General features: G+C 43.0%; 1 protein-coding gene across 1 annotated transcript in view; it reads right to left on the reverse strand.

Moving 5' to 3' along the window:
• The window catches only part of FKBP9 (FKBP prolyl isomerase 9), a 43540-nt gene that overhangs the window by 11607 nt on the left and 19304 nt on the right, over positions 1 to 12629 (reverse strand). The window contains exon 6 of the mRNA XM_012741271.3: positions 6712 to 6857. Within this exon, the coding sequence (XP_012596725.3) occupies positions 6712 to 6857 (146 nt within the window). The remainder of the gene's footprint in view (positions 1 to 6711; positions 6858 to 12629) is intronic.

The raw sequence follows: 12629 nt of genomic DNA on the forward strand, positions 1-12629 counted from the left end.
CTGGTCTCCAACTTCTGAGCTCAACTGATCCTCCCCCCTTGGCCTCCCAGAGTGCCAGGATTACAGGCGTGAGCCACCGCGCCTGGCCCCTCTCTCTAAATATGTGTTTATTAAGTACCAGACACTCTTCTAAGTGCTTTATATGTATTATTTAATTCTCATTAAACTCCTATATTCCCAATTTACAGGTGATGAAACTGAGATACCAAACTTGGGGCTTGTCCAAAGTTAAAGGTAATAATTAGAGGATCTTGTGCTTTATAGCAGAACACAGGTGCCTGGTATTCACTGGTGACAGGAGCTGCTATTATGAGTGGAATGTGGTGCAGGTCCTTCCCCCAGGAACCAGGAAGTGAGACGACAGCCATAAGGCTGAGCCAGGGCCCAGGGCAGCTCCATGTGGGAAACTAACACACGTGATCAGGGGTGAGTGGCTGCAGAGCCAGATCGGTGCTTTCTCAACCTTGATAACCCATTAAAGTCACCTGGCATGAACCTTGAAAACAGTATGCTAAGTGGAAGCAGATAGAGACAAAAGGCCACATCCTGTGGGACTCCACTGGTATGAAATGTCTAAAAGAGGCAAATCAACAGAGACAGGAAAGAGATTACTCATTGCCAGCTTGGGGGCTGGGGGCTGGGAGAAGGCACTGAGAGTGACTGCTAATGGGTAAGCAGTTACTTTTTGAAGTGATGAAAATGTCTGGGGCATGGTGGCTCACCCCTGTAATCCTAGCACTCTGGGAGGCCAAGGCAGGAGGATCACTCAAGGTCAGGAGTTTGAGACCAGCCTGAGGAACAGCGAGACCCCATCTCTACTAAAAATAGAAAGAAGTTAATTGGCCAACTAAAAATATAAATAGAAAAAATTAGCTCATGCCTGCAGTCCCAGCTATTTGGGAGTCTGAGGCAGGAGGATGGCTTGAGTTCAGGAGTTTGAGGTTGCTGTGAGCTAGGCTGACGCCACGGCACTCACTCTAGCCTGGGCAAGAGTGAGACTCTGTCTCAAAAAAAAAAAAAAATTCTGGAATTAGACAGTAGTAATGGTTACACTACCTTATTAATATGTTATACTAAAACAACTAAATTGTAAACTTTAAAAAGATTAATTTTATACTATGTGAATATCTCAATAAAAAATTAAATTTAAAAATATCTCTCCTAGATATATATCCAAAAGAACTGAAAGTGGAAATTTGAACACCCATGTACATAGCAGCATTATTCACAACAGGCAAAAAGTGGAAACAATCCAAGCATTCATTGCCAGATGAACTGATAAACAAAATGCAGTATATACATATAATGGAATATTCATTCAGCCATAAAAAGGAAATTTATTAGCCAATAAAAGGAATGAAATTTTGATATATGCTAAATATGGATAGACCTTGAAAACATTACACTAAGTAAAATGAACGAAACACAGAAGGACAGATAATACATGATTCCACTTACATGAAGTCCCTAGAATGTGCAAACAGTGGAGGCAGACAGTGGAGTGGTGGCTGCCAGAGGCTGAGAGGAAGGCGAAGGGGACTTCTTGTGTAATGGGTTCAGAGTTTATGTTGGGGATGATGAAAGAGTTTTCCGAATAGACAGGAGTGATAGTTATAAAACACTGTGAATCTATTTAATGCCAATGAACTGTACACTTAAAATGTTTAAAATGGTGAAGATGTTATGCATATTTTACTACAATAAAAAAATCAATTAATGTAATTTACCACATTCACAGAATAAAAAAGAAAATCATATGATCATCTCAAAAAAAAAACACCTAGGAGCATTAAAAATAATGTTAATGCCTGGGCCTCACTCTGAGATCCAGAAGTAGCTTATCTAGAGCAGTGATCTTGGACTTAGCTGGGTATCAGAATGTCCCAGGGAACTTGGTAAAAATACAAAGGGCTAGGCCTTCTCCCACTCACACCTGGATTCTGTGAGCTTTAAGCATCCCAGGTGACTCTCGTCTGTGATATGCACCAAACTTTGAGAACTCTCCAACTAGACTGAAGCCAGGCATTTAAAAAAGTTTTCCAGGGATTTCTCACAGGCAACCAAGTTTAAGGAACACTATGTTAAGTGGTCTCTAAGTGAGCAGGTGACCTTTTTCCTACCTAGCTAGGCAGATACCAAATTCGGTCAATGCAAATATAATCTCCCCTCCAAGGTGCACTGGGTACGGGGCTTTCTCCAGAGCAAAAAGGATTATACCTGGGACCACCCACATCCTGGGATCTGACGTCAGCTTGTCAAGCATTCTCCTGACAATTAACCCAGCTTCTCTGGCCTGAGGATTCCAGGCACAAGCATTCTAAGCAGTGGAGGAGAGGTTGATTCACACCCACTCCATTCAGCATCAGGTCTGTAAGTCAGCTCCTAGGAAGTTAACGTGAGTCAGTCTACCAGGTGCCTGATTTCCTGGGAGGCACAAACATACCTCTATTGAGGGCATCAACAAGACATAAGCTCTGTGTAAGAAGAAGTTTTGTTTGTCTTTTTCTCTGCTGAATCCTCAGCACCTAGAGCAGGGTCGGGTCATGAAGACACTCAACGAATCTTTCCTGGATGGGCGGATGGAGTTTGTGGGCCTACAAAAACAGAGACCCCACCTGCCTTGGGGCCTCGAGCTCCACTTGTCTATCTTTCTCTGACGTCCACAAAGCTATCTATAGGTTAAGTGTAGAAACCGGTGCTGACCAACAAACAGGTGAAAACAATCCAACATTTCACTGTGGCCCCAACATCAGCCTCCTCTCTGAATTAGCCCTTAACCAATGCAGAAGTGGACATTCAGTTTTCACCAGTCTGCCTCTTCAAGGAGAAACACAGATATATAGGCAAAATATATACATGACAAAAATGTATAGGCAGCAGGCCAGGAAACGGCAGCTCCCGGAGAGTATCATCGGAAAGTCCTGAATGTCCTCTGAGAGCTCTGGGACTCTGGGTTGAGTTCTCAGTTCTCCATATGTGAGTATCAACAAGCCACTGTAGATGGAAACTCAATTCTTTCTGTCTGCCTAGGACACATGCAGGTCAGAAAGCCCCAGGTAATTAGGACACTGCTACAAACTGGGGGAAAAAAAATGAAAAATAAAAAAATAGGACATGGCTATGAACTGAAAAACAAATAAGTGAATGAACGAATGAAAGCCCTGGGTCCAATTCTGGCTTCATCACTGATTAGCTACTGTGGCCTTGGACAAATGACTCAAACTCTCTGGGGCTCATTATCTTATCTGAACCATGAGGATAATAATAGTTCAGAGGATTGCTTCCAGGTTTGAATGAGTCCAGGTGCAACAAGTCCAGACACACAGTGGGTAAAAATATAAGTTATTTTCTTCACTTTCCTCTCCTTTCTTAAAAAGTGCTCAAAAGGTCACTTGGAAGTTGGGTAATGACAAACCACTGAGGAAGCAATGCTTACACAAACTTGCAGACAGAATCCATTCCCCGCTGCAGAGCTGCAAACACATCTGTGAACTAAAATTAAATTTTAAGGCTCACCCCCGCCGTCCCCCCCAACAGCTGACTGAATGGACCCCCTTGTAGCCAAAGGAATATCCGAAAACTAAATTGTCTGCCAGGAGGAGGGAGGTCAGACAGGCCTCATCATGGCCTCCTCCCTTCTTAGAGACATCATTTGTAACCAATTAACAGGCCTAAGGGTATGCAAGACAATCCTGCAGGTCCTCAATTTACACAACAAACCTATGTTGTAACAGCTCCTTATGTTAAAACATTCCAAGCCTTTAGACAAAGCTTCAAGTCTTTAACCAATTACAATCCAAAAGAATCTTTAAACCCACCTATAACCAGTAAGGCACCCCCCTTCGAGATGTCTCACTTTTGGGGGCCACACCAATGTATGCCTCCCACGTATTGATTTATGACTTTACCTGTAACCCCTGTCTCCCTGAAATGTATAAAAACCAAACTGTAACCCAACCACAGAGTCCACTTGCCCAAGGTCTCCGGGTCATGGTCCTCAAATTTAGCTCAAAATAAATCTCTTTAAAATTATTTTATAGAGTTTGGCTTTTTCCATTGACACATCTAAGCATCCTAATTGCAGGGCTGACCCCATGGAACAAAGCAGACAGCAGAAAGGTCCAGAACCTTTCGTAGAAGGCCTACCCCCTCCTCTCCACCAAGCCTGCAAAGGAAACCAGCTGCAACAAAAGGAAATGCTGACAGAAGCTGACAGCCCCACGGAGAGAGAGCCTGGCAATTCATTCCTTCCACAAATATTTGCTGAATGCTTACTATGTGCCGGGCCTTGGGGTGTGTGGCAAGGAAGCCACAAACTAGACAGATTCTGCATCCTGACGCCCTCTGGGCCAGTCCCTCAGGGCCCAGCATTAGACCCTATGCAACTCCCACAAAGAGGCCGTGGTGGGCGCAGGTCAGGAGAAGACAGATGAAGACCCCGGGAGAGCACTTGGGTTTGACTCCTCAGGGCACCCTCCCTCACAGCAAGATATGACTCAGGATGAAGCAGTCTCATGCCCAGAAAATTTACGAGCTTCCCAGAGCCTTATATAATTCTTTGCAGAGCTCGATTTCATACTGGATGAAAAACCAAAAGGAAAAAAAATAATTTAAGCAAATGTTTTCCATCAGTACATTCTTTTTAGAGAGAGAAAGGATTAGTCCCTCAGGTCAGAATGAAAAAAGAATACGCAGAAAGTATTTACCTGTTTCTGGATGTATTTGCCTGGAAGTAGAAATTTACAGGATCAAAACAACAGCGCATCAAGACGCTGAACAAACAGGACACGAAGCAAAGTCTAACGAATATATCTCAAGCTGTGATCTGTTGCGGCTTAATAAACCGGAAATTTAAATCAGGGAAAAAAAAGTTTCTCCATGGCACACCCCAGTTTCTAACCAACCCTACTAGGAAAAATCTCAAGATCTATATATCGGTAGAAAGCAGAACAGTATTAACAAAATGAATGTATATACAGTTAGCAAGGCCAGCCAGAAATTCCATCAGCAAAAGAACACAGAAGCAAAATAAATATTGCACCAACTCTTCCTAAGCAAGTTAGCAAAAAATAGTATACGAGAAAAAACATCCATAATTGAGAAAGAAAACATGGTTTGGAATACTATGCAGCCATTAAAAATATCTGTAGGTCAGACTTAATCTACTCTCTCTCCCCTATGGCAAGACCCTGTTGCAGTGGTCCCTATTAAGAAAAAAGAAAAAAATATATCCGTTGACATAGAAAGTTGTTCACAACAAATTGGGTGAAGACAGAAATGACAAAGTAACATGTACAGATGATCCCATTTTCGTCATTATGTATTCGTATAGGTGGACATATTTTTTTAACCTATACATACGAGGGCTGTCCGGAAAGTATCCAGCCATTGTTCATATAACGAGAACTGTGGCTGGATATTTTCCGGACAGCCCTCAGATACACAAAAGTATGGAAGGATATTCGCTTCATGGTTGTATTAGGTTCCTAATGATGCTATAACAAACTACCACAAACTTGTAAGTTTAAAACAATGTAAGCTGATTCTAATTCTGGAGGTCAGAAGTGTAAATTTGAGGTGTTTTTAGGGATATGTTCCTTTTGGGGGCTTCCAGGAAGAATGTTTCCTCACCTTTTCCAGCTTCCAGAAGCTACCCTCACTCCCCAATGGTGGTGGCCCTTCCTCCATCGTCTAAGTCAGCAGTTTGGCACTTTCTCCCTTCTGACCTCCTGCATCCCTCTTACAGGGACCTTTGTAAGCATTTCAAGGCCATCTGGATAATCCAGGATACTACCCCCTATATCAACATCCTGAACTTAACCCCATCTGTGAAGTCCCTTTTAACAAAGTAACATACTCACAGGTTCTGGGGATTAGAACATGGACATCTTCTGGGGCCAATATTGTGCCTATCACATTAACATTTGCAACATTTATTTCTGGGTGGTGGGATTATGGGAGATTTTTGTTTTGTTTATTTGTATTTTCTTTTTCTAAAGTCAACATATATTATCTGTGCAACTTTTAAAAGGAAGTTTACTGCTGGGGGTGATAAAATTGTCCTAAAACTTGATTTGGTGATGGCTGCACAACTCACTAAATTTACTAAAAGTCATTGAATTGTATACTTAAGTGGGTGAATTTTAGGGTAATATAAAACAAAAACCAAAAAGGAACTTCTGCACTTACTTTCAAATGGTTCTGCCAAAAATAAGATAAATAAATGTAAAAGGAGATCAAATATAGCAAGATGCTTAACAACTGGGGAAACAAAGTAGAATTTACTGTCTAGCTCTTTCAACTCTGTTGTAGGTTCAAAAATCTTCAAAAGGAAAATGGGCAGGGGGAATAAGGAGAAACAACAGAATAACTCTAGAAACTTCAGTCTATTTGGGCATTCTAGTCTTAAACTGGACTTTAGCTCCAACGTTTTTGGTCTCAAGACGCCCTCCCCACTCAGACCACATGTCCCGTGCCTGTGGTCCCAGCTACTCGGGGGGGCTGAGATGCGAGGATCACGAGGCCAGGAGTTCGAGGCTGCAGTGCACTATGACGGTGCCTGTGAATAGCTCCTGCACTCCAGCCCGGGTGACACAGTGAGACCCTGCCACTAAATAAAAGGAAAAAAAAAGAGAGACAGAGAGAGAAGCAGCCCTGTTCCGAGCCATGTGGAAGAGGCCACAGCCAGCGAGGCAGGTGGATGGTGCTCACCTCTTCCTTCCTCTCCATAGCCCAGGTGAGGGGGGACCACAATCCTTCGCTTCTCTCCAATGCAAACGCCAAGTAAACCTTCGTCCATCCCAGGAATCACGTAGCCCTGCCCAATGTAGGTGTCAAAGGTGCGGTTCCGAGAGTAGCTAGAAAAGAAGGAAGGTCATTCGTGAGGAACATGGGAGCTGAATAAACTAGTCAGGACCATGATGCAAAGGAGCATAGAGGCCTCCAGACCCGGAACAGGATAAACCATAGCCAGGAAACCCTGGAATGGAGAATAAGGCCCCCACACAGCCATCTGCACAAACACTCCCAGAAACAAGCCATCCGACCCTCTGGTTTGGTCAGGTTATGAATGCAGCGTGGGTTATGAGAAGCACCACACAGAAAGGGAGCTATTATAAACCAGACTGCACTGTTGGTAACCATGTTGAGTTAATAAGAAAAGCATCAAACACAGTCTTATCAGAAATTAAGAATGTGTCACAAGGACAATGTCTCACGTATCTAAAGAGAAGATACCTGTTTAGGTGGGACATGAATATTCTGACTGCCAGAAAAGTAGCACATATACAGAGGGCAATTTAATTCTGCAGTCTCTCCCACAGCTTGGATGAAATATCCCTACTGTAGTCCTGCTCGCCAAGCTACCCCCGTGAAAACCTCGGTTTCCCAAGTGTCCCTGGCAGGAGGCCCAAGTATTCCGCTCAGTGGAGAGACCCAGCCTCTGTGTCAATTGCCAGCGGAGTCTGATTACTGTGAGTTTGCTGAAAACAAGAATCGATTCCCCAAAACCTGATGATTCCAGAATAAAATGATAGAACAATCATAGGCCGAGTGTGCTATCAGGCCACAGGGGCCTGCCTCCATTGCCCACGCCACCCAGTGCAGATGAGGCAGAAGCTCGTCCCGACAGAGCAGTCAGCCCTGCCGCCATTACCTGGTCAGGCACGGTCGGGGGAGGACGGTCCCACCAAGCGGGGCCGGGGAGATGAAGCGGCAGAGCTGTGCGGGGTGCTCCCTTCTCAACACCCCTCAGCGTCCGCACAGCCAAGGGGCATGAAGAAATGATGATAACAGATGATTTTCCTCACCCAGGAAGCGAGAGATTACCTACAAAACCCCCCAGAGGAGGCTGTGGAGAAGTACCCCTTCCCACCCCCTCCAAGGAGGAGAGCAGCCCCAACCTCCTCCCCTCACACTGGCAGGGAGGCCGGGAAGGGAGCACAGTGCCCGGCTCTGCGCATCCTCCAGCCGGGGCAGGGCTCTGACCTGCCCCTGGTTCCCACCTCTCCGGCAGGTACCGCCCACTGCTAGGCATGCAGGGAAGAGGAGGAAACCTGTGAGGGGGGGTCCTGATGAAGGGACACCAGGTGGTGGGAGAGAGGACAGGTGCCTCACAGGGGAGGAGCTGCCAGTTGGGCAGACGGTGAAGGTTCCACAGGGGCAGGGGGCCATGGACCCTGAAGGCCGTGGGAGCTGCGTAGGGGAGAAGCACTGGGCCAGGCGGAGAGGCAGGAAACAGCCTCAGGAGAGACTGGACAAGCAGCGTGGGCCTGAATAACTTTAAATGTTCAAGACAAGTAAATGGAAAACCATCCTGTTCCCCAATGGAAAAGTAGTCAATACCCCTCTAAGCTAATTTATGGAACTTAAAAATAACTCCGGTCAAAATCCCGGTGGTCTATCTGTGGTGCAAGGGTGTCGATAAAGTAATTCTAAAATTCACTTGGGCCAGGCGCGGTGGCTCACGCCTGTATTCCTAGCACTCTGGGAGGCCGAGGCAGAAGGATCATTCAAGGTCAGGAGTTCGAAACCAGCCTGAGCAAGAGCAAGACCCTGTCTCTACTATAAATAGAAATAAATTAATTGGCCAACTAAAAATATATAGAAAAAATTAGCTGGGCAAGGTGGCGAATGCCTGTAGTCTCAGCTACTTGGGAGGCCGAGGCAGCAGGATTGCTTGAGCCCAGGAGTTTGAGGTTGCTGTGAGCTAGGCTGACGCCAGGGCACTCACTCTAGCCTGGGCAACAAAGCGAGACTGTCTCAAAAAATAAATAAATAAAATAAAAAATAATAAAATAAAATTCATTTGGAAGAAAGTAGAATTAGGAATTTAAAGGTACAGTACAGAGCAAGCTATCATTATCGTAAAAAATTTAAATGGGCCAGGAGAGGTGGCTCACATCTATAATCCAAGCACTTAGGGAGGTTGAGGTGGGAGAATTGCTTGAGCCCAGGAGTTCAAGACCAGTCTGGATAATACAGCCAGACCCTATCTATACAAAAAATAAGAAAAATCAGCCAGGCATAATGACACACACCTGTAGTTCCAGCTAGTAGGGAGGCTGAATTGGGAAGATTGCTTGAGCCCAGGAGTTTGAGGTTGCAATGAGCTATGATCATGCTACTGCATTCTAGCCTGGGCCGTAGAATTTTATTGTACATGCATGTAAAACCTATGAAGTTAATAACACTGGTTTCCTATGAAGAGGGGAACTGGAACAAGGACTGGAGGGAAATTAGTCATTTTGAATCATGTCAATGTATCACTTAGTAGAGAAAAACTATATTTAAAAAATAAAAAGAATACTCTCTATGATACAAACTAAAAAGCTAATGATAAGCCAGGCGCGTTGGCTCACGCCTGTAATCCTAGCACTCTGGGAGGCCGAGGCGGGCGGATTGCTCAAGGTCAGGAGTTCGAAACCAGCCTGAGCAAGAGCAAGACCCCGTCTCTACTATAAATAGAAAGAAATTAATTGGCCAACTAATATATATATATAAAAATTAGCCGGGCATGGTGGCACATGCCTGTAGTCCCAGCTACTCGGGAGGCTGAGGCAGAAGGATTGCTTGAGCCCAGGAGTTTGAGGTTGCTGTGAGCTAGGCTGACGCCACGGCACTCACTCTAGCCTGGGCAACAAGCAAGACTCTGTCTCAAAAAAAAAAAAAAAAAAGCTAATGATAGTTAAAGGTATAATGCTAGCCCAGGGGTAGATAAATCAATAGAAAAGGATAAAAATTCTAGACAAAGACCCAAAAGCATATATAAGAATTTAGTTCATAACAAATGTCACATTTTGCATTAGTGGGGAAAAGATGGCTATTCAATGAAGGATGTTGGAAAAACTAGCTAACTGGTTGGAAAAAAATAAAGTTAGATCCTTCCTGTTACATTGATACCACAGTAAATTCCAGATGGATTACAGATTTAAATATGAAAGCATTTATGAGCATGGAGGGAGACTGTGGAAGGTTGTTAATACTGGTTACCTCAGGGTAGTGTGAGTGAAGGGGCTGATGGAAAATTATTACATTTTTCATTACACATCTTTTCATTATTTCAATTATACAATTAGAATATATAACTTTTGAAAACAAAAATTCTAATAAATAAAATTTTAAAGGATAAAAAAAGAAAACCATTAAAGGGCTTGAAGAAAAAGGCAAATATTTATATACTCTAGGGAGGGGAGAAACTTGGTAGCAAGTCACCAAAGACAGGAACCATAAAAGGCAAGTCCAACATATTATATTTAATGACATAAAAAATTCACATTTGGCTGGGTGTGGTGGTTCACGCCTGTAATCCTAGCACTCTGGAAGGCCGAGGTAGGCGGATTGTTTGAGCTCAGGAGTTCTAGACCAGCCTGAGCAAGAGTGAGACCTCGTCTCTACTAAAAAAAATAGAAAGAAATTGGCTCGACAACTAAAAATATATACACAGAAAAAATTAGCCGGGCATGGTGGTGCATGCCTGTAGTCCCAGCTACTCGGGAGGCTGAAGCGGAAGGATCGCTTGAGCCCAGGAGTTTGAGGTTGCTGTGAGCTAGGCTGACGCCACGGCACTCTAGCCCAGGCAAGAGAGTGAGACTCTATCTCAAAAAAAAAAAGTTCACACTTAAAGGGTCAAAAATCAAGCTAACCAAAAGTAAAACACAAGTAAACAGAAGAAAATGTTTTCAACAATGTACAACCAGGGGGGAGGGGGGGAAATGGGCATTTATTGAAACCTTAAAATCTGTACCCCCACAATATGCCGAAAGAAAAAAAAAAAACAACAATGTACAACCATGAAAGAATTAGTATCTTTAATATATAGAGCTCTTCAAATCAATAAGAAAAGGAGAAATACCAGTACTCTCAATAGAAAAATACCCAAAGGACCTGAACAGGTAATTCACGAAAGAAGATATCCAAATAAACATTTGAAGGGATTTCAACCACCACAGCAATCAAAGAAATTCAATTAAAACCACAGGTGCCATTTTTCTCCCATAAATCAGCAAAGATTATTTTTAAGTGACACCCAATGTTACTGAGTTTGTAAGGAATAGACACTCGTAAACTAGGTTGGGTAGTAAAAGCTTCCTTGAGAGCAATTTGATAGTATATATCAAAAGCTGTAAAAATACATATAACCTTTGACCCAGAGAGTCTTCCAGAAATTTACCCCAAGGAGACATCAAATATTTTAAGATTTAGCTACAAAAATAACTACTGCAGCCCTAATTAAATATCAAAAGATAGGCCACAACTTAAATGACAACAGGGACTGATTAAATTAAGGCACATCTATACAATAGAATACATGTAGCTATTAGGATAGGCTAGATCCCACTGTACTGAAATGGAAAGCAGTTTGAAACCTAAGAAAACTCTGGTTCCATTAGGTAAATAGAAATCTGGTGTACACTATAAAATGATCCTTCAGTTGGAAATATAATTAAAGGGAATAAAGAACAGAACCAAGGTGGAATGTAACAAGTAACAATGTACGTAGGCACTGAAAGATTTCTTTTTTGTAACACAAAAAGATAAGAACTCAAATGTTCATCAATAGGGAAATGCTTATATAAATACGTTATATTCAACCAGTGGGATACTATGTAGATGTAAAAAATAAATGATTTCTCTTTATGCATTAACATGGAAAAATCCCAAGGTTAACAAAAAGCAAAGAACAGAACAGTACATATAGTATGCCATATACCATAAAGAGGAGAATATAAGATAATATTTGTATTTGCTTATATCAGCATTTTTAAAAATCCACATATTGGAAAAATAAAAAAGAAACCAATAAAAATGGTTAACTCTAAGGGGGTGTAAGGTAGACAGGGACAGGTGTACAACACATCTCAATGCACACTATGTTTTGATTTTGAGCCATATGATTTACCTTTTTCCAAAAAATTTAAATAAAAAATGTAAAAGAAAATATAGATACTAGGAACAAGAAGAATAAATTATTCAAATTGAATAATACCATAAATAAATTCTTCTGTGATGTTTCTGGATGACTAAATAGACTAGAAGTCTATCACCTTGGAGAGGCAGGGAGGTTGCTGTCATTCCTTATTGGCTCTACAGGAAGCTAAAGGAATAGTTTCCGAACAACACATGCCACTTGAATGAGCAAGACATACCAAACTCCAGCCATCTGTACAACTGCAAGCCTCATCTGATAAACAAAACAAAATTCCAAATAACAAAAGAGGCATGGTAATTAGCCTCTAGGGCACCCAGCCTCCGGAAGGAAGCTGAATGCATCCAACCAGGCCCCTCCAGCTGATCAGCCTTTGGGGTTGGCAAAGAGCCTTCACATACCTTCTCTCTTTAACCATCTCTTTGAGAAGGATGCTCGGACAGGGAAAAAATTGAAGTTCAAGGAAGTCAGATGCTGTCCAAAGTCATGGAGAGGAACTGGAATCCAGGTCTCCTGACACCAAGCCCAGCCTTTGCCCAATGTGCCTCCCTGACCTCACTTCTGGCCACTCCCCATCTTGGACCCCATCCTTGGGTTTAGATGTGGACAGCTAAGCACAGTGTAGGGGGAGGGTGGGAGTCTAGAGTGAGCTTCTCCTGTTTTCCTGCAGACCCACCTAAAACAGCCCCCAAGAAAGACATTG

Source organism: Microcebus murinus, chromosome 9 (genome assembly GCF_040939455.1).
Source record: "Microcebus murinus isolate Inina chromosome 9, M.murinus_Inina_mat1.0, whole genome shotgun sequence".
Taxonomy (NCBI): Eukaryota; Metazoa; Chordata; class Mammalia; order Primates; family Cheirogaleidae; genus Microcebus; species Microcebus murinus.